Source organism: Nicotiana tabacum, chromosome 15 (assembly GCF_000715075.1).
Source record: "Nicotiana tabacum cultivar K326 chromosome 15, ASM71507v2, whole genome shotgun sequence".
NCBI lineage: Eukaryota > Viridiplantae > Streptophyta > Magnoliopsida > Solanales > Solanaceae > Nicotiana > Nicotiana tabacum.
Window position 1 is genome coordinate 36715900 of NC_134094.1, and position 23619 is coordinate 36739518.

Sequence of the window (23619 nt, forward strand, 5' to 3'; positions counted from 1 at the left end):
AATAAGGAAAAAGTATAATTATAAAAAGTATGGGGTTAAAACAAAGTTGGGAATTAAATGGCTATTTTATAAATAGCCAACGGCTATTTTGGCATGTAAAATGGCCATATTTTAAATGCCATAACGACTATAATGTAGCAGATTGTTTTTTAAAAAAAAAATTAGCTGTTAGGCCCAGATAGGCCCGTTTAGGACCTCTTGAACCGGCCCACTTCCCAACCGGTCCCGGTCTCGCAGGCCTAGCCTATGGGACCGGCCCACTACCCAGCCCACCTCCCCACGGTCCCGATCCTATCCGGTTAGGACCGTTTAGGCCCACCGCCCATTTGGACTTGCGGTCCTGGGGCGGGCCCGGTTCTAACCGGGCCACATGCCACCCTTATGGCCATATGAAGATTTACCGATATAGGAACAGAGAGATTGAATCGACGAGACAATTTCATCCTTTGGAGAAGAATGCAAAAATAATTTAAACAAAACGAACATCATTACAACAACAAAAGACAGTGGCTAAGAATATTGTCCCTGAATTAATAAGTTGTTCTAGACTTTCTCAATGCTTCTCATATAATACAAGTTCAACCTTGATACATTTCCAGCTAAGATCACTACATAACTTTGCTTTCATCATTATACATTTCTGTTAATACCTGGACACAAAGCTCATGTTATCCTTATATTAGCCCTCAAATTAGATCTCGCTACTAGTATCTATCACAAGTACGAGCCATAGGTTAGCCTTAGACGTTTGAACCACATAAAATCAAGTGCACCCTGCTAGGACAATCATCCATACCTGCAGCTCCATGAGGAAGATGCATTTTCCGGCTGCATTTTTTGGAAATGCTTTGTGTTATTATTAATTCAAGGCCTTAAAATGGGACACGATTGATGGTTAATCCCACATTGTTCTTTAGAACTTTTGTGAGGTCTTAATGGGAGCCCAAATATCAGCACCATTGCTGCTGACTACTCCAACGGTATATGAAGCTGGCACAAGACATAAGCCTTTGCTTCTCAAGCTGCAAGGTTGTGATTCCTTCACAAGAAAACATGAATAAGATTTCAACTTCAGTTGATATGGCATAATTGACATCAATGACTGACCATAGAGTTTGAATAACATTGCAATTAAGGTCTCATAGAGTTTCCTAGTGTTGTAATGAAGGTTTTTTTTACTGCTTAGATGTTGCCTATTTTCATGCTCGGATGAAGATGCAAGAATAGTAAATTCAGAAATGGTGCTATCAGGCTCTAACCTGTGTCTTAGACATTGGCATACTTCCGAGGTATGGTGCGCTCAACACCTGAAAGAACCAGGAAAACAAAATGAGGTATTCCATTTTTGGCAGAAACATAAATGAGTTAGATTGAACATAGTATAGTAGCTCAATTGAAACTATCATAACCAAGATCTGGATGAGCTAGCAGTAAAAACTATTCGCTTTGACAAAGTATAACCTTCACTGCTCCACCTTCCATATAGTAACAGATGATTTAGAGACCACACTGAAAGTTTCAAATCTGTGCGGAACCTTTGCTTCGAAATATAGGACAAAACAAAGGCTCTACATACTTGCATCAACTAGAATGCAATATTCACAAGTGAACATTCTGAATTCTCAAAGTTCAGCTCTACAATCACAAAAAGATGCAGAGAAAATGTAGAAAGAGGAAATTACGGAAACATGACCTTCCAATCACTTAAATTCTTAGGACATTTTCAGACATAAAATTTAGTACTGGGAGTACTATGAACAAAAGTATATGGTGAAAATCCTAAAACTTAATAATACAGATGAAAAACCTAATTACAAACCAAGACATAGAAATAGGGGAAGCTGCGATGAGTAGCAACCGAAGTTTATTAGAGGGACACGTGTACATTCGTGCAAACAATGCTACTCCAAAATCACACAGATCTTCTAAAACCATATAAAATTCCTAGAAATTATTAGAGGCATTGAGAACATAACCAGAACAACCTCCAACAACTGGAAACTGCTCTTGAATCTACCTACTCGAAACACCAACTCGAGCATACAAGATAAACAAAGATGATATATCCTTTCCTAGAACCCTCAAAAAGCTTTAATTAAAGATTTTGCTTCTCCATTTATCTTCACAGTAAGAGTAACATAAAATTACATTCATTTGTAGTAAGCATTCCGAAAATCTAACATCAAGACCTTCATCGACCTCTTATTTTTTTCAGCATATTTCAATAGCTTACTTTGTGTACAAAACTTGTCCAGGCCCCAAAAATGCCCAGACCTAAGAAAAAAATAAAACATCAGTGTGGAAAGATCATCATAACTTTGGAATAGCAAATACAAATACCCAGATTTGCAGTGCAAATACTTCTAGAACAAACTCCATTCCTTAAAAATTAGTAAAAAAGGACTTGAATAACCAGAGCAAAAGCATCCAAACAAGTGTGGAAAATAAAAAAAATAGAACTAAATGTTGAAATCAAAGCTGCAGCATAGAAGTTCCCAGAACCAATCTCATCCAAGGAGTTGACAAAAACATACGTTACTAATTTGGAAAGAGACAATGACTAATCTAGCACTAACAGCAGGGATCTCTATATAATAAGAAGAAATTATCCAGACAAGATACTCCATTCAGAAGATATTCGTGTTGGAGCCACTAACTTGCTTGTCTTTGATCAGACGTACAGTAATGTAGTGCCTATAGAACGAAGGAAAAAAGATAGGAAAAAAGATGTCGAGAACACACCTTCACTTGTTCATGGAGGAATTTTATGTATCCCATTGCTTCAAAAAGAACAGAAGCCGTATCTGTCTGCAAATATAACAGAAACCAGAATTTTATCCATATGGTGAAAATTTGGTAGATTAGTAAGACTTGGGTGAGCTTGTTAAATTTGAGCTGCTCTACTTGGACATACATGTGCGAGGGAAAATCTCAATCACTAAGATATTCCACCATTTGGTACCTCAAAGACCATATTCTATATAGATTAAATTTTGCCCTTGAAATAATTGTTCTAATTCATTGCTCAATTCCTGCAGAATGTACCTTCCCATATGGTGACACCAGCTGCTGGAGAGCTACTATTCGTTCACCAAACTTCTCCTTCTTCTCCTATTTCAAGGAAAAAGGCAAAAGGAGAAAAATCTCCATATCAAGAACTCAATGATAAGGGTTGCAGCACATTGCTAAAAAACAGATGCACCAGTTTACAATTTTCAAAAGTATCACACAATCGATTGATATATAACTAATTTCCTCATTGTAAACAAATTTGTGACTCGGAGCAATCAATCAAATATGTTCAACAGCCGTCACATATTTCGGAGACTCCAAGTAGTTAACTTGAAGGAACTATTTTTAGATTTTCTTGGTTGGATTTACTCTTAGCCTTAAGATTAAAAGTCAATCAAAATATTAAATCTTAATTTCAGTGAAATGTATAACACACCAGAACAGCGTCTTTGTTCAGCGAAGAATCTTATGTTCATCATTCAGTATATTACTGCCAACCCATGTTGAAAGTATCCAAGAAATGAAAATTCTCAAATTCCACGAGCTAGTGGAGAATCGACTTAAGAGAATGAGTTCATCAAAAATATCTGTCCATAAACATGTGCACGCCAACAACAATAACAGCATTGTAGCAAAAGGAAGGAGAAGAAACCTTGGAGGAAATAGACATATCGGCCTTAAGTCGTTTTGGTGTAAGAGATGTGAGGCTGGTGCTATGCTCAAGGGAAATAGGGCTTCTTTTGTGTTGCAGCATCTTTCCTTCTAATGCTTCAACTCACTGAAAAGTAATAGCAATCCTACTAAAAAGGAAAGAAAATGGATATTAGGATATTAATAGACATACAAGTGTTTCAGAAGTCACCCTGTATTCTCAAAACATTGACATAAAGAATTCCTACATAAAAGGAAAGAGAATAGCTATTAGGAAACCAATAGACAGACAAATAAATGGCTATTAGAAGTCACCTTTGTTGTCTCAACGCCCTGAAAGACAGGCTGATTAGAAACACTATCACCACTTAACAAATTTTGTCAGTAACGTTGCACCAGATGGCCGTTAAAAGTTGAATGATCATACTCTCTGGTCATAGTGAAGGCTTTTTCAGTAAGGAATTTAACTGAGACAAAACATGTTATAGTAGAAACCACCAAACTAAGGATTTTTGTTTGCAAATGTGAAAAGCTTCCATTTCACATGGTTAACTAGCAAGATTCTTTGGTAGCTGACCAAGAAACACATCAACAATGCTTAAAAATAAAATAAAGAATATGGAAGTATACCAAGAATATGGAAGGCAAAACTACCATCTTATTCTCTCCTAGAGAATGCATTGATTAACGATTATTGCAGTTATCAATTATTTCTTGCAAGAGATCCTGAAGGCGGAGAACAATTTTAGAATGCCCGGCTCGTTCAAGTCTTTGACTTAGCTAGCCTTATGATATAAGTACACACCACAGAACCATATTTTACACATCTCTCCCTTTTTTCCCTTTTCTATCCACAACCCAACATCTATTCTTATTGATTAGTTAAAGGACATCATTAAGTGTATATGCAGCCAATATCCAAGCTTTGGTGGACAGAGTTATCATGTACCTGTGCTGGTGCGCACAAGCTAGCCCGGGCATGCAATACTTTCAAAAACAAAACAAAAAGTGTATATGCAACCAATCCAATCAAACTTCTGGAGTAACTTCAACATGCAATACTTTCAAAAAATAACCACCTATCCATCATACCAATTTTATAAATGCACTGTTTGGTATAAATGGCATTTGATTGTCCAAGGAACTGTCATGGAAGAATAATACATACATCTCAAAGAGAATAAACAATTAAATAGTCCATCATCTGTTTATTATATTACATAAACTATGTCAGAATAAAGAATGCATATTCTGTGCTCATTATATAAAACAAACTAAGAGTATAATGAGGAATGCATTAAAAAAAGGTAACTATCGACAACAGAATCTATGCCTATATAATTGCATAAATTATATTATGCTTAAAAAATTTTGCTCAATTATTCTGCTAAAGTTCACCAAGAAAAAGTTGGAGATTTTTTGCTACACTATTGATATAATGGATGTCTTTTTTCTGTATTAAATTTTCTGTAGTGTGAATAGGGGTGAGAAGAACTGAATTCAAAGAAACCAACTTTAGTGGGACCAACTTCAAGAATTTTAATATTTCATTCATTAAGCATGAAAGCAGCCATTTGCGTACACAATCATCTTTCACAATCAGAACCTTATATCATGCTAATTAAGCTTATTAAAAGGCTACAAGCAACTAACATGACTCTAGAAAAGATCATCTAAACTAAACATTCAATAAGATTGACTCAAGCATAACCCATCAAACTCAAAACCTTAGAAAAGCAAAGAAAATTATCAATTTCAATAGAAACAACAAGAAAATTCTACCGAGCAATAAGATTCTTTTTAACTAAAAATCCAAAAGAAAAGGAATTAATTTTTACACCTAAGCTACACACACACACATATAAAGTTCTATTATAATGTCTTCTTTAAAAGTAGAAAATAAAATTGTTAAAACCAAAGAGTTTTCAAATACTCACTTCCGTCCCATTTATATGATCTTGTTTGATTGGACACTAAAGTTATCATCCCATTAAGAAAAATATTAAGTTAAATTCTTTTTAAATATAAAAATAATCATTCTTATCGAACAAAATAAAAAAAAATGTAAAGTTTGATGAACATATATATGATTTATTTATAACCATGTCTTTCTTTAAAAGAAAAAAATAAAAAAATGTTAAAATTAGAGAGTTTTAAGCTATAAAGAATTGAACGACCACAAAAAGAGCAGTATCAAAACAGAGGGAGTACCTCGATTTCGAAATACACGTGACAAAACTCAGAGGATGTGAACTCCACTTCAAAATTACTCAAAACCCACATCCAAATTCCATAGAATCAACGTTTCAATAAAGCAATATATGAGTAACAGCTTAACTCCAGAAGAAAAAACAGAGCTTTTTTGGCAAAAGGGTTTGGCCTGAGACGATAAAGAATGAAGCTAAGAGAAAAGTTAACTAAAAAGAGAAGTGTGGAAGGTGGGAAGGGTTTTTGAAAGTGTTTTTATAGTATATACTAGTACTAGTATCTACTATATGTTTGTGATTTTGTGAAGAAAATATTAAAAAAAGAGTTCTATTTGACAGCTAATATCCAACCATGTAAGAGGAAAAGGGCGGAAGGAGTAGTTAAATTAAATCTGGATGATGTCAATTCTGTTTTTCTCTGCTTTAATTTTTCTTTTTTGTATAAAATGAAAATGACTTCTGATGTGAAAAGCATATATTTTACTATTTACTACTCCATTATTTTTGTACTGTTATTAAGAAGAAAAAAATACTTTTATATCACATTAAAAAGAAGGGAATGCTATACTACAAATGATATTTAAACCCTTCATCTCAGGTGTAGGGGATTTATCGAGTAAGCTGAACGTTTGACTCATTTTTCATTGTTATTTTAGCTTCTTGGTTGAAATATTTTATATTTGTTTAAACCCTGTTATCATGAAATATCATTTTATTATTTTAATCACTTTGTCAATGAGTATTATCAAAGTAGGCCTATTATGCGGGACATGCGCAACTCGAACTGACTTAGGACATGGCCCTAGAAAGGAGGGTGTGGAGGTTAAGGATTATGGTAGAAGGTTCGTAAGTAGTCGAGCGTTTCTCTTTGTCTTACTCAGTTCGCTAGCATTAGTACTAGTATGATATCTTTTATCCATAAATGATTATTAATACCTAGAGTTTGACTGCATTCTTGGATTTAATTTTATTTCATTTTGTTGTCATTCCTACTTGTTACAATTACCTTTTCTTTTTCAGACATTTTTTCTAGTCGAGGGTCTATCGGCAACAGCCTCTCTGCCCTTCCAGGGGTACGGGTAAGGCTGCATAGATCTTACTCTCCCCAAACTCCACTTGTGAGAAACTACTTGTTGTCGTTGACAATGAGTATTATACTGAATTTAGGCACAATATTTGAACTTCAAAGTGAAATATTGAAAAAGCGATTTAAATGTTATCTTGAGTGAACTACTAATTTACAATTGCTTTTATTTTGACAAGCTTTTTCTCGATGAAATTCATATGCTAATGTACAACTAACTTTGAACAACTTATTCCAACATTATTTTTAACGAAATAAAAACTCAGTTGGAGCTCATCGGTCCCATAAAAAGTATAGATTCTCGATATTGTACCAAGCTATTATCGTATCTAAGGCGTTATCGCGTAGTGGGTTGCTCGTTTCGGCTCCAAATCATCAAATCTTCAACTTTCAAAAAAATTAAAATTGAGGTATTCCGACTTATTTTTTATTAAAACTCATGTATAAAAAATACCTATTAGTTATTTTTTACTGTGTTCTATGTTATTTCGTAATTGTTTTACGATTTAATTAGTTTATTATTTTTTATCCGGATTATATTATTAGTGTGCTAAAAAAAATTAGTAAAATAGAGAAATTATTATTTTATGAATAATTAATATTTTTAGTTGTTATAAAAAATGGTAATTAGTTATTTTTTACTGTGATATATGTATTTTCGTGGTTTTTTGTGATTAAATTATTTTATTATTTTTTATCCGGATTAGATTATTTATGTGCTAAAAGATTAGTAAAATAGATAAATTATTATTTTAGGAATAATTAATCTTATTTAGATGTTATTATTGTATATATATTAATATGTGACTTTAATATTGTTTAGTTCCATGTAGTGTTATGTTGTGCCCGTAATTTTAATGCAGTGCCCGTAATTATAATGTAGTGCCCTTTAGTGTAGTAAAATGTAGTGCCCTTTTGCGTAGTATCTTTGTAGTTATTAAAATTAATTATTTAATTATTTGTTAGCGACAAAAATATATGAAAAAAATGATAATTCAAACACAAACTCTTTCGAATTCTAATCAACAAACTTAAGAAAACAACATCAAGGGCTGCTAAGGATGTTTCACATACTTCATCTACTCCAGTGCACCCCGATGTTCTGACAGAGCAGTGTGTCGCTACTCAGGCGCAAGTTTGTTTGTATTACTATTATTTCTATTTATTTTTATCTCATTGATTAGTCATCAGTATCTAAAGCATTTTTATTTTTTTAAAGACATCATCATCGCCCGTCACGGAGGCCACTTTGTGCGATACTGACATGCCGGAGACGGATGATTTTATTCAGAAGCCCACCAAGACCATGGTATGACCATTAAAAAATTTTAGCATATACGTACGTTAGTAATTTATATTTCATATACTAAAATATCTTATTATTCTATAGGTTACTGCTGGACCGATGTCCGCTTCTATCGAGTCTGCCAGCCTTACCGACGATCATGCTGCAGCGCATCCTCTGATAAAGAGGCGACGTGATGAGGATGATTCTGATAGCGTAGCCGGGCGGGATGGGATGTACCTCAGGCCAGCCAATGCTTTAAAGCATACGGGTTGTGGAACACATTAGCATTTATTGTTATTTGTATATATGACATTAAATATATAATAGCAACATTATTTATGTTTTACATAATTTATGCATGTATTTTTATTTCTAGGGTTATTTATTAGTTTAATACTACAACACAAAAAAAACGACAACTTAACATAATTTAAATTCGGTACAATTAATGATAATACATGACACGTAAAACATAAAGATAAAATACTAAACTCAACACATCCATGTGTTTGTTTAATCACTATCGCCCATTAATCTGTGCTTCAACCACTTAAATTTCTCTTCCAGTCTATTTTTTTCTTCTTCTGCCTCTTTTATTTTCTCCTTCACTACCGCAAGTTATTGTTGTAGTTTAAAGATCTGGAGTTCGTATTCACCGGTCATATTCCAAATATAGTATAAATATGATTTGTAGTTTTCCTGGTTAATGGGTTTATCATACCATTCTTGAAATCTACATTGATTTTCGTCCTACCAATGGGGATTATAACACAACACTATTAATTAACAAGTTATAAAAAAAAAATATTAACTAATATTTTTTCCAAAATAATCACTTACAAGTTGTGATAGATCCAGCGTCTGCGCCCCAAATTGCAATTTGACTAACATGGCTTCAAAATCGCAGGTTTGCCACAATAACACTTTGGTACGTCATTGCGTCTAGATATTTCGTAATGCAAGAAAAATAAAAAATTAATGGAAAGTTTTCCTATTTGTTTCATTAAGCGTAAATAATAACTAAAATGTGCTAGGCTTTTATAGGCAGCAAATACACATAACGCATATTGGTGGCGCGTTAAATTACGCGTGATAATGATTCTTTAGGGTACAAGACATCTTTTCTAGAACGACAGCTTTTTCAGGCCGACAAGACAATACACATAACGCATATTGGTGGTGCGCTATGTTTCGCGTGGTAATGATTCTTTAGGGTACAAGACAACTTTTCCAGAACGACAGCTTTTTCAGGTCGACAAGATAATACATATAACGCATATTGGTAGTGCGCTATGTTGTGCGTGATAATGATTCTTTAGGGTACAAGACAGCTTTTCCAGAACGGCAGCTTTTGCAGGTTGACAAGACAATACACATAACGCATATTGGTGGTGCGCTATGTTGTGTATGATAATGATTCTTTAGGGTATACGACATCTTCTTAAACTGAACCAAGAGATCTGTATTCAAAAACCATTTGAAGAAACATTACAACATTGATAAAATTTAGTGGTCCACCAAACTATATAGAGAACCAGGTTCTCTATAAGTTCCCATACAAACCACGCACACTACAATAAATAAATGACAGGAGGAATTTTACGTGAAAAATTTCCAGCTCAACGGGATTAAAAACCACGACCTACCCTTATAGGATTTCAACTTCACTACCGAGCAACTTTCAGATTACAACCTAAGTAACGTAGGAATTAACCTCTTAATCTCTCACTAACTTGTAATACTCTATTACAAGCCACTTTGTAATAACTCTATTACAAAGACTTTACAACTCGACTAACTCTAGCCAAGATTCAAATACAAAGTTTTAAGGTTTACAAAGGGTTTCCTACAGAATACTTCTAAACAATCTAAGTAGGAATTACAATTGAGAACTTTAATAAAGTTACAACTCAACTAAGGACATACAATCACTTGATATGGGAACTGGTCTGTAGCCGTGTTGTTCTTTGTTCTTGATGCACTTGAGAATTGTTGACTGGAGGCTTAATCACTGTTGGAGTGCTTGAGTAAATTCTCTAAGTATTCAAGTGATGTTTTGTCTTTGGTTTAATGTTAATATAATATTGATGACATCACTTGAATGATGTAAGCAACTTTGGTACAAGGTCCTTCCCAATGGAGGTGACTGTTGCACTGTGTTGTACTGTTGCATGTGCAGTCAGTCACTTTCCAGCTGTGGAGAGTTGACTTAGTACAATCACCAGGGGAACTGAAGATCATATGTTTCCCTTGTTAATTCTTTAACTTCTGAGGTACTGACGAACATCTCCAGCTTAAGTCTGGTTATTTTCATGCGCTTGGGAATGTGGACCAATGTGGATCAGGTTCCTTATCTGGTTCTTCACTTAAGTTTGTTAGATCATCAAAACTTAAAACAAAGGTACTTATAACCTATCAATTTTTCCCTTTTTGATGATGACAAACTTATAATTGAAATTCCTATGAAGAGCCACAAAGACCAGAAATAGGACGGCCATTTAGTTCCCCCCATTTAGTTCCCCCTGAATCTGTATTCCCCCTTAATCAGTGCACACACCATTATTCAATTATGCAAAAACATTCCCCCTTTTGGCATCATAAAAATAAGAATACGAAGTAAGTTGCATAAAGAAGTCTAGCGTGATTAACTCATGCCACTTGTGTACACACAAACATGATAGAAAACAGAGACAAAGAAACAATATCATACACGGCAAAAGGGGGAAAGCGTCCATAAAACAATTTGGATTTTACAAACGGGAGCAGATTCAATGTTACCATCCACAATTCCAAAACAAAAACAAAAACAAGTACCAACAACAAAAAGGCATCAGCCGAGATATTCATAAGATGACACTGGAAACTGGACACTGAAGGTGACACTGCTTATGGGGCACTGGAGGAAGAGGGCTTCGAGGCGGGGGCAAGGGTTTTGAGGACAAGATCCATGCGAGCATTTGCGGACATTTGCTCATTGAGCAGTCTTTATTTCAGGTCCTCCACCCGTTTCCTGAGCTCAGCGTTCTCCTGTGTCAGGCGGGCAACCTCTGAGTTGGGAGAACTACCGGAACCTGGTACCTCTTGTAGCTGACTGAGCTGACTCTCAAGAATCGCGTTCCTTGCCTTCAACTTTTGGATCTCCTCTGTGGCACTATTCTGAGCATTTATCAGTTGAGAGATAGTACAGGTACTTCCAACTCCTCCGTCCTTGTCAATACACTCACACTCCTCAAGAGTGGTCTTGGAGAAGGTTTGCTTTTTAGTGCCCACTTTGGCCTGTCCTAGAGGCACTTTGAAGAACTCAAAAACCTTTGTGAGAAGAAACCCATAAGGTAGCCCATGGTTGCCATCCTTAAAGTCTGCCACTTTTTGCATATGCTCAATCATTATCCCAGGTAGATTGATGGTGGTAAAACCATCCAAGGCTTTCATAAGGACCAGGTCAACTTTTGACGTAATAGATCTCCTTTCAGCGCGGGGAAGCAACACTTTGTTAACCATCTCAAAAAGCATATGATATACTGGAAGGAGTGTCTTCTTATGCACCCGTTCCCCCTGCTGGATTGCCTTGTCCTTGACAGCGTCATTTCTAAAATTGGACGAGCAGGCACCCTAAACAGACGACAATCCCTCAGCAGGAACACCCAAAAATAACCCTAACACGGCAGAGTCTATCACTATGTCCACCCCATTTACCAACACACAGATGTGATCATCTTCAACTGTGAAGAGGTTGGCATAAAAACTCCGCACCTCCTCCTCATATACTTTTGGAACATCATTTGTAAACAAATGAGTCCACTGTTGGAAATCACAAATCTCCACTAATTGTCTCATCCCAGCAAGCTCCACAATGTCAGGGATAAATGTGCGGCCCCACAACACCTTCTGATTTCTCAACTTCTCTTTCCCAGAACTCAGACACTTCAATTTTTGGTTTCTTGGAGGAATCGGGTTCCTCATCATCATCCACTTTCTTTTCATTGACTTGCGAATAGACTTTCCCTTCTCCACTGACTTTTCATGCACATTTTCACCAGAATTTTCCAATTCTTCACCATCAGACTTTCCACCATTCTCTTTCACTGTCTTATCACCATATTTCTCCATAAACTTTTCACTAGAAACAGCATCAGCACTCTTGGTTGGACTCTCAACACTGGTAGAAGTATTTCTTTTGGATTGAGAGAGAGAGTGCTTCTGCCTCGAGGGCTTGTGACTCAAGGAACTAGGTTCCTCTTCTGCTTCCTCATCTACATTAACAACAGGAACGGCATTTTCATGTATAACTTTTCATCATTTACCAACTTTCTCCTTCTTTGACCCCTTTGACTTTTCTTGAAAGCAAACTCTAGAGCCTCCTTTTTCTACAACCGTGCAGTAGGTCGCTTAGGTGTTGGCTCTGGAGTTGCAACTGTCTTACTCCTAGCCCTAAAAATCTAGCAATCACCATATCATCCAAATCTTCTTTGCTATCAGAACGCATCTTAGGCACCACCATAGACAGGGGTTCGGCATAGAAATGGGGAGAAGGAGTAGGATTAATTAAATGTTTCCTGATTTCCCTCTTGGAATAGGTTACCCTATTCACCATGTTTACTCTGTTTTACCGGCGAGACTAGAGGAGAGCTGGTAGCCACAAACATTTTCGGAGTCGAGGTTTTGCGACTCCGATGAGAACCAGTGGGTAGGTGAGGAGACTAAGTGTGGGGGAGACTCTGCTCTAGGGTTTGGACTGGTGGTGGTGTTTGTCGAGGAGTCTACTTTTGGCGTTTCGACTGGTGTGGACTTGATTGGGGGTATTGTTGAGAGCATCAGAGTTTTCTTGATTCGCAGTCATGATGGAGTTTACTAGAGAGATTAGTGGTTTGAGAAGAGAGAAGGGGAAGTGAAGAGTTTGAAGTTTGATGTGAGGAGTTGTGACCTTGATAGATGCATTTATGAGAGAAGAGGGACCGGTTAAGAAAAGGCAGTAGTTTTATTTTGGGAGTCGGGTCGTTCAGTAACAAGTGAGACATTTTGGTTCAAAAGACACAAGGTAAAGAGACTGATACACTGATGATGTGGCATTGTTTTTATCCGTTCTAAATTGTGTATGAGAAAATAAAGAAGCTACTAACTTGTGTCAGGAGAACCAGGTTCCTTGACAAGTTTTGCAAATGTAAGCTTAACCCCTTTTACCAGCATGCACTGCATCAACTACTCTGTAATCATCATGCGTTTCTATTTGTAACGGTATAGAAATGAGCTAGACTTTGCCAGAAAACACTTTTAGCTAATTTTACCTGTACATTTCTTTCATAATCAGTCATTGGGAAACTAGGTTCATTAGTTGGGTTTTATCAACCCCAGTGCCAGGCGATTTCTTTCAAAATATTCTCTGCTCAGGGCTTTGGTGAAGATGTTTGCAATCTGATCCTCAGTGCTGCAAAACTTCATACATATGAGCCCTTTTTCAACATTATCTCTGAGGAAGTGATGACGTACATCAATGTGCTTGGTCCTCTTGTGTTGGACTGGATTTTTGGCCATCTTCAGTGCACTTGTATTGTTACACAAGAGAGGTACACAATCTGAGTACACTCCAAAGTCCTCCAACTGCTGCTTGATCTACAACAATTGAGCACAGCAAGAAGCAGCTGCTACATATTCTGATTCAGCAGTTGAGAGTGCCACTGAGTTTTGCTTCCTTGTACCCCATGAGATGAGACAAGAACCCAGAAAATGTGCCATTCCAGACGTGCTTTTCCTGTCCACCAGATATCCTGCATAATCAGCATCAGCATACCCAATGAGATAGTAGAGAACCAGGTCCTGCGTTCCTTTAAGATATCTCAATATTCTTTTAGCAGCCTTCAGGTGAGACTCCTTTGGATTTGATTGGAACCTTGCACAGAGACCCACGTTGAACACAATGTCTGGTCTGCTTGTAGTGAGATACAAGAATGATCCTATGATGCCTCTATACATGGTCTGATTTATAGGGGAACCAGGTTCATCCATGTCTAGACACGTAGCTGTGGCAATGGGAGTGTCAATAACTTTAGATGCTTCCATGTAAAACCTTTTCACCAACTCCTTGATGTACTTCTGCTAACTTATTAATGTTCCCCTTTTAGATTGCTTCACTTGAAGTCCCAAAAAGAAATTTAATTCTCCCATCATACTCATCTCGAACTCGCTCCCCGTGAGTTTTGCAAACTCTTCACAAATAGAGTCAGTTGTGGCTCCAAAAATAATATCATCAACATATACTTGAACAATGAGCAGCTTCCTCCCTCGTTTCTTCAGAAAAAGAGTGTTGTCAATTTTTCCTTTTGTGAAGCCATTTTCTAGAAGGAACTTTGATAACCTTTTATACCAAGCCCGGGAAGCCTGCTTTAGTCCATACAATGCCTTGTCCAGCTTGAACACATGCTCAGGATGCTCATGACACTCAAATCCAGGAGGCTGCTTGACATAAACTTCTTCTTTCAGAATACTATTCAAAAATGCACTTTTGACATCCATTTGGAATAATTCCATATGAGATGCAAAGGCAATAAGAATTCTGATAGCTTCCATTCGAGCAACTGGAGAAAATGTTTCATCATAATCAATCCCTTCTTTCTGATTGTAGCCTTGAACTACAAGCCTTGTTTCTTGTTGTATTTCCAAACTCATCAAGTTTTTTCCTGAATACCCACCTGGTCCCTATGATAGTTCGATCTGCGGGTCTAGGAACTAGGTGCCATACCTTGTTTCTTTCAAATTGATGAAGCTCCTCTTGCGGGTCTAGGAACTAGGTGCCATACTAAGGTTATTCGCCGCTTCTTACTTCAGCAAATGGAGTACCTTGGACTGCATCGGCAACTCTATTTTCAGCTTCAATTGTTGTGATCATGGGACCAGGTTCCTCTCCAATGGATGGAGATGTATTTGCATCATCTTCACGGGATTTCTTGACATGACTCATCACGTCTGTCTTTCCATTTGCCATGTCAATAACTTTATCTGGAACAGATAAAGGTTCTCCATCTTGGTCAACACGTCTGTCCTTCTCACATGAGATGTGAGATTCATCAAATATCACATGTATACTCTCTTCAACACATTGAGTCCTTTTGTTGTATACTTTGTAAGCTTTTCTTTGGGATGAGTATCCCAGAAAGATTCCTTCATCACTTTTGGCATCGAATTTTCCAAGAGCTTCCTTTCCATTATTGAGGACAAAATATTTATACCCAAAAGTCCTTAGATGTGTCAGCTTGGGCTTCCTTCCATTCAGCAGTTCATATGGAGTCTTGTTCAGAAGGGACCTGATCATGCACCTGTTCACCAAGTAGCAAGCAGTATTGACAGCTTCTGCCTAGAAATTCTTTATGATCTCACTGTCAATCAACATTGTCCTTGCCATGTCTTCAAGAGTTCTATTCTTTCTCTCCACAACACCATTTTGTTGAGGTGTTATTGGAGCTAAATAATTGTGAGTGATACCATTTTCAGTACAGAACTCATCATATTTGGCATTGTCGATCTCTGTCCCATGATCAGACCTGATGCAAGCTACATTATTAACCATCTTCACTTGAATCCTTTTGACGAAGGCAACAGACACTTCAAAGGTTTCATCCTTAGTTCTGAGAAATAGAGTCCAGGTAAATCTGGAGTTATCGTCAACTATAACGAAGATATATTTCTTTTCTCCCCTACTTGCCACCCTCATGGGTCCACATAGATCCATGTGAAGAAGGTCAAGTGGCCTTGAGGTACTGACTTCCTTTTTGGGCTTGAATGAGGATCTGACTTGCTTGCCTTTTACACATGCATCACATACTTTGTGATCCTTGAAACTTGACTTGGGCAGACCACGAACCAGGTCTTTCCTGACCAATTTGTTCAGCAACGTGAAGCTTGCATGACCCAGCCTCCTATGCCATAATTCAACATCATCATCACCAACACTTAGACAGCTGAGATCACCATTCTGCAGAGACTCAAAATTAGCAACATAGATGTTTTTGTATCTTTTTGCTACTAGCACCACCTCACCAGTCACTGGGTTTGTGACTGTACATATTTTTGACACAAATTCCACCTTGTTTCCCTTGTCACAGATCTGGGAAACACTTAGCAAGTTGTACTTCAACCGGTTCACGTAGTATACATTTTCGATTGAGTGTGAGAGACTTCCCAATCCTTCCAACTCCCAGAATGTAACCTTTCTTGCCATTTCCAAAGGATACACTCCCTCCTTGCAAGGCTTTAAGTGAAAGAAAATCATTTGAACTTCCAGTCATATGCTTTGAGCAACCGCTATCCATGTACTATTGTAGGCTGCTCCCTTTCATTATTCCATGCACAAAAAAATCAGGAGTTAGACTTAGGAACCCAAACGAATTTGGGTCCCTTGTAATGAGGAAAAGGGTGAATGAGGGATCTTCTGGTCCAAGCAGGCATCATGCATTTTTTATATGAGGGACCAGGTTCTCTATCAGTAGTTACTTTTTTAGCAAAAACTTTATTTTTCTGCTGTGACTGAAATCTGGCCTTACAGTTTTCTTTAAAGTGCCCAATGTTGCCACAGTGAGTGCAAAGCCAATTATCAGGTACAGTAACGTACTTGCTATGAGGGTTGTAGGGAATATTTTCCCTTTGGAACCCAATCCTCTGCCTGTTTCCCCCATTGTTGGTGTACATGGCAGTGATAGTATCATAGGACCAGGTCCACTTGAGTAATTTTTCAAGGTCACTCTTCACTCTTCCTAGTTCTTCATGAAGTTGTTTGTTTTTCTCAAGCTCAGCACACAGACTAGACTTCACTAAATTTAACTCACTTTCAAGCTTAATGTGTGCCTCACTTTTAACTTCCTTTCCTTTTTGAGAACTTTTAGGCCTACTCTCCATTTTAGGTTCCCCAATTGTTTCCTTCAAGTCCACTACCACCACAAATAGGTCATCTCTTTCATGATCAATGTTAGCAACTCTCTCAGCTAAGACTTCTTTTTTCCTTTCTTACACACTCAAGGGTCTCTTTTAGGTCTACCACAATGACCATTAGATCATCTCTTTCATGTTCTATATGTGCAATTTTTTTTATCTAAGGCATCCTTCTCTTTCTTCAGGCTCTCAATTATTTCCTTTAAATCAACAACAACGATTACTAAGTCATCTCTGGTTTATTCTGCTTCTCCTAACTCCACAGTTAAAGCATCTTTATCATTTATAAGACTGTGATAAGCATCAATCAACACATTTGCCAAATATATGAGTTTTTTAGGAGAATAAGATTTTAGATTTCTCTGAACATCCAAAAAATTTACCTCATCATCGTCGTCATCTTCATCATCATCAGACTGAGCCATCAAGGCAAAGATTGAGTCATACTTAGTTGCTTCACTTTCCACTACCATCATTGAACTATCACCATGATCATTTTCTTCTTCAGATTCGCTGGAGGAGTCTCCCCATGTAGCAAGAGCTTGCTTTATAACATTGTCAGCGACATTCTTTCTCTTGAAGCGTTTATCAGGAACTAAGTTCCTCTTGGTTGCTTTGTCAAAGTTGTTTTTATGCTGATCTTTCTTTAGGAGAGGGCACTCCTTGATGAAGTGTCCTGACTTGCCACATTTATGACAGAGGTCATAATATTTTGGCTTGCTAGAACTTTCCCTTTTTGGAATTCCTCCATTCCTGCGAACCATCTTCTGGATTCTTCTTGTCAAGTAAGCCATATCACCATCCTCACCACTTGAATCATTGTTGTCTGTCTTGAGGACCAAGTTCTTCTCCTTTTTGGGTTCTCTTATTTCATTGTCCTTCTTCTTCTTCATTTCATATGTTTTCAGATTGCCAACAAGTTCATCTATGATTAGTGTCTGCAAATCCTTCGCCTATGTAATGGCGTTCACTTTGCTTTCCCAAGAACTGGGCAGTACACTAAGGATTTTCCTGACAAGCTTGTTTCTTGGAATAGTTTCACTAAGAGAGTGAAGCTCATTAATGATGGAGGTGAACCGAGTATGCATATCTTGGATGGATTCATCATCTTTCATCCTGAAGAGCTCGTATTAGTTGTGAGCATGTCGATCTTGGATTGCTTAACATGTGTTGTTCCTTCGTAAGCTATCTGGAGGGCTTCCCAGATTTCCTTGGCTGACTGACATGCCGATATCCTGTTGTATTCATCAGGACCAATGCCAAAAACAAAAAATTTCTTCACACGAAAATTCTTTTTTACGGCCTTTCGATCAGTGTCATTGAATTCCTTCCTATCATTGAATTCCTTCCTCGAATTGGGAATGGCTACAGCTGGGTCGCCAAGATTCTTGGTAGGAACAAAGGGTCCATCACAGATAACATCTCATAGCTCTGAATCTTCATCCATGATGAAGTCATGCATCCTAGTCTTCCACCATCCATAGTATTGGCCATTGAACCTTGGTGGCATGTAGGTAGACTAACCTTCTTCAAAGTTTGGTGGAGCAGTCATGAGGATCTTTTATAGGTGTTAGCCTGATAGAAAGAACCCGCTCTGATACCAACTGATAAAATTTAAGGGTCCACCAAACTATATAGAGAACCAGGTTCTCTATAAGTTCCCACAGAAACCACGCACACTGCAATAAATAAATGACAAGAGGAATTTTACGTGGAAAATTCCCAGCTCAACAGGATTAAAAATCACGACTTACTCTTGTAGGATTTCAACTTCACTACTGAGCAACTTTCAGATTACAACCTAAGTAACCTAGGAATTAACCTCGTAATCCCTCACTAACTTGTAACACTCTATTACAAGTCACTTTGTAATAACTCTATTATAAAGACTTTACAACTCGACTAACTCTAGACAAGACACAAACACAAGGGTTTATGATTTACATAGGGTTTCCTACACAATGCTTCTAAACAAGCTAAGTAGGAATTACAATTGAGAACTTTAATAAAGTTACAACTCAACTAAGGACATACAATCACTTGATATGGGAACTGGTCTGTAGCCGTGTTGTTCTTTGTTCTTGATGCACTTAAGAATTGTTGACTGGAGGATTAATCATTGTTGGAGTGCTTGAGTAAATTCTTTAAGTGTTCAAGTGATGTTTTGTCTTTGGTTTATTGTTAATATAACATTGATGGCATCACTTGAATGATGAAAGCAACTTTGGTACAAGATCCTTCCCAATGGAGGTGACTGTTGCACTTTGATATACTGTTGTGTGTGCAGTCAGTCACTTTCCAGATGTGGAGAGTTGACTTGGTACAATCACCAGGGGAACTTAAGACCATCTGTTCCCCTTGTTGATTCTTTAACTTCTGAGGTACTGACAAACATCTCCAGCTTAAGTCTGGTTGTTTTCATGCACTTGGGAATGTGGACCAATGTGGATCAGGTTCCTCATCTGGTTCTTTACATTAAGTTTGTTAGATCATCAAAACTTAAAACAAAGGTACTTATAACCTATCAAACATCCATTACAAAAATGAACTAACATTTAATAAGTGGTTCAAGAAGAGGCAAATTAGTGAAGGTTGTTCAACAGATCCCCATGGAACACGTCTTAACATTATTGATCCCTACCTTGAAAAAAATATGCTAGGTTGCTATACTGATTTGGTTTACGACAAGTGGTATGGTATTCTGCATCCCTTGGAAAATAAGCCTATCAATATACACATTGATCTCAAAGTTGCAGGGCACATTATTGAGGGCGAAGCACATTCTACAAAGCCTGAAGGTATGCAAATTTGGAGCAAAAAACTATAATGGATTCCCCTTTACTCAAAATGATGTGGTTATGAATTACTATGTCGCTGGCATGGGCTTGTTGTGCCACAAGCACTGTTTGCAACCTTCCAAACAAACACACATAAAGATGAACCAGAAGTGATTCGGCATTTGATGAAGGAGATTCTAGAGATGGAAAAGGCACTAGTTGTTCATCATGCAATGGATGATCTTAACTACCTGGGAGGAACCGAGGATCAGTACTGGGATTTATTAGAAAATGAAAAATTACATAGAGACGGTGATTATCCTATTTTCCCAACAGTTATCCTGATTATCCTGTTGGAACCACCTAAGTTTCTACCACAGACGTTGGACGTAGGAGTCCCATATTGTTGTAGAAATCAAGCAAGTGGTCTTGTTGATGATAGCGATAAAATACGAGAAATGTGTGCCAACTGGGGCCTAGATTACGATGCCCTCGATCCTGAAGGGTGTGTACACGATGTTGATGAAGAAGATGAAGATAGTGACAATGAAATAGTGCCAGACAGCGACGATAATTGCGAATGACAATTGTTTTTTTTCTTGGGGTCTATGTTAAATTGTTGTACTGAAGTATTAATGCTAAATATCAATTAGATTTAACCCCAATGGAAAAATAATTTTATTTCATACATTTTGCAAGCTGAACATTTACATACATTTTTTACAACAAATTACTGCAACAAAACACTACGTGTATCCTTAATAATTTGGCACATTGGATGAACTTCAACTGGGAGTTGAATTACCACTGCTACCCAAACCAGCTGAAGGACATTTACGACGGTCGTGTCCTGTTTGGGAACATATGCTACATTTACGGGCATAAACGGTATCACCAACATCCATTTGGTTCCGTATACATGTTATTTTTTGCACTTGTCGTTGACACACATAATCCTTGTTACACACCATTTTAAATGGTTCCATTGGCCAATAATGCTCAGCACCCACTGGCTGCAACTGTCAACTATAGGTGTTTAAATATACAGCAATACTATATTCTTTATCAACGTACCTCATTGCCGCGAAACCTATATGTTGAAAGCACTTCATGGCATGTGAGTACGGCATGTGATAGATGGGCCATTTCCCAGAGGAGCATAACCTTCTAGCTTAATTGACGGTGTGTGTATTATTCCCCCCGTTTGTGATGAATAACAGTGCGAACTTCAAAAATATTTCGCTCGTTACAATATTGCAAAAATGAATGCCACTGTGCTCGCTTCCTGTATTTCTCAAATCTTTTCATTGGTATTGGCATAAATTCAACACCCTTTTCCATCAATGACAATGCACCTCTAGATCTTTCAACAAACCTCTCCGCCATCTGCTTGAATGATATCTGCACCATGGCAGTGACAAACAATCCACGTGCAGACTTCAATAACCTGCTGAAAGACTGACACATTTATAGTGAGAATTCCCCATCTTCTACCACCATCTGCATGCAAAGTCCACTTGTCAAGCTCATGTCGCATCATCCAACTATAGGCTCCTTGGTCTTCCTTCCTGATAAATACCATTCGTCTCCTAAATTTACACTCTTCGTGATCTGTTGCAGCCATCCACATTAAATCATGCAAATCCTTGTTCGAATAAGCCCTCTGGAAGTTGGCCTTCAGGTTCCTCACACAGTAATGGTGGTAGGCATATGGTTCCTACCATGCACGCAAATTCTGTACAAAACTTAAAATATCGCCATGCTGATCAGATATTAGATAAATACCTAAATGTTGTCTGACAACGTGCTCCTTCAAGTGGTTCAAAAATAATGTCCACGTCTCTTGGCTGTCATTGGCACAAATAGCAAATACTAGGGGAAATATACTTCTATTAGCATCTACTGCAACAGCAATCAACAACTTAATATCATACTTTCCATTGACATGAGTGTCGTCTATGGATATTACCGGCCGACAATGCACAAAACCATCAATGGCTGGACTCCGCTTAAGCTTCCATTCAACAACAGCCCCGGGGTTAAAGTGTTGCAATGCGGCCATGTACCTGAGTAGAGAGGCAAATGACTTATCCCAATTACCATAAACAATTTCAAACGCACGTTTGCGCCCGAGAAATGCCTTTCTTTTGGTAATGGTACATCTATATACCCGGTGGACAGATGTTACACACTCTTTGATCTTGTACCTTATGGGCGCTTCAATGTGTGGAATCAAGACAAGAGAAATCAAGTCAATATTCAAGTTAAAATGATTCCCACTGAATGTGTTCATTTCACAATTGTGGGTGCCAATATATTTACCCACAACCCACATATTTGTTTTCAGCTTCCTCGCACGCAGCATCCAATAACAACCTTGAAACCATCTACGACAAATAACCTTGTATACTTCCAGAGATGACTCATGAACCACGATCTCACGACACTCTTTTATGATGTACATTCGCACCGCCCTGCTTAGGCGTGCTTTATCAGCAAAAGCATGCCCTTTGACAGCACAGTTGCTCTAGATTCATCCCACATTGTTGTCCGAATTTCATCAAGATCCCTTGTGAGTGCATCCACATCCGGCATACTTGGAAAATGATCAAGGTAGGGAATCTCCCTTGAATGAAACGACACATGGGAATCGTACACTCTTGGTCTAACGGGAGGTGGAGCATGCTCCCTTGTCAAATCAGTTCAGCATCCTCGTCCTCATCATCATCACCCTCATCAGGGAAGGGTGTGTCCTCCAGACTCATCAGCATTGTTGTCATAATCACTATTTTCTTCCCGACTCTGCGCATCTTCCAGATCCCGATTAAATATGTCGTCTGCGGGCAATTGAGTAAGGACAAGACCTTCAAGTTGCCTGTTTTCACTGCACAACCAATAAAATAATGAGTTTCTCAAATTTATCCAAACTTTACATATACACTTTATCACTTCACACACATATCATAATGTGTTGATATCCCATAATACACATTATCCTGTTGCTGATGACTCCTGGATGGACCACCATGATCCAACACACCAAAACTAGGCATGTTCCAACTGTCCGTTGATTCATAACTTGTAAAATTCATATCCGGCAGGTACCCCCGTGGGTTTTAATACAAATTCAATACATAAAAATAAACATCGTAACACAAAGGAAAACTGAAGTATGTAAACTAGGGGAGAAATTATTTTCTCGCTCCTCATTTGCCTGCGGAGATAAGTTTAGATCAGGCCAAACTCTTTCACCCGAAACCTGTTCGGCTAAAACTGCTCCAAAATAACCACCCGATGATTGAGGGATATCCCTACTTTGCGAAACCTCATTATTGCAAACGTTTTCAGCCTTGACGTATATTTCCAACATTTTTATCACAAGAAGTTACCGGTGTTTATCCGGAGTCCTCAAAAAATCTTTCAGAGTTTCATCGTCTTCGTTGTTAAACTAAGCATAGCAAGCAACCCCTTGTGGAGTAACAGAATACGGATATCTTCCGGTTACTTTAATATTCATCGAACATTTGCTCACACTCATTTTTAACATATTAACGATATCAATCTATCGTACTCCATTATAAGTGGCAACTTAACATGACACTGTGGAGAAAAACTATAGCGTACTAAGTTATTCTCCACCACAACCTCACCCCCCAATATAATAAAATGAAACCTTAATTT

General features: G+C 37.7%; 1 protein-coding gene across 4 annotated transcripts; it reads right to left on the minus strand.

Moving 5' to 3' along the window:
* Positions 1 to 506: 506 nt before the first annotated feature.
* Positions 507 to 6096, minus strand: LOC107814373 (transcription factor bHLH153). 4 transcript variants are annotated; one of them, XM_016639878.2, is made up of 7 exons: positions 5875 to 6096; positions 3979 to 4093; positions 3665 to 3809; positions 3046 to 3111; positions 2743 to 2808; positions 1260 to 1307; positions 507 to 1039 (listed from the first exon to the last, which is right to left on the minus strand). In XM_016639878.2, the coding sequence occupies exons 3-7, from the start codon at positions 3764 to 3766 to the stop codon at positions 914 to 916; spliced, it is 408 nt and encodes a 135-aa protein (XP_016495364.1). In that variant the 5' UTR covers positions 3767 to 3809; positions 3979 to 4093; positions 5875 to 6096; the 3' UTR covers positions 507 to 913. The 4 variants fall into 4 exon arrangements, with proteins under 4 accessions (XP_016495364.1, XP_016495299.1, XP_016495429.1 ...); XM_016639813.2 differs by having other exon boundaries at positions 3665 to 3812; XM_016639943.2 differs by lacking the exon at positions 3979 to 4093 and having other exon boundaries at positions 3665 to 3812; positions 5875 to 6014.
* Between the last annotated feature and the right edge of the window lie 17523 nt (positions 6097 to 23619).

Excerpts from the sequence above, each read along its gene's own strand:
- LOC107814373 (XM_016639878.2), bottom strand. The coding sequence starts at position 3,766 with ATGCTGCAACACAAAAGAAGCCCTATTTCCCTTGAGCATAGCACCAGC. Across the intron at positions 1,308-2,742 it reads TCCTCCATGAACAAGTGAAG|GTGTTGAGCGCACCATACCT; the intron begins GTGTGTTCTCGA and ends TGGTTCTTTCAG. Across the intron at positions 1,040-1,259 it reads TGCCAATGTCTAAGACACAG|GAATCACAACCTTGCAGCTT; the intron begins GTTAGAGCCTGA and ends TTTCTTGTGAAG.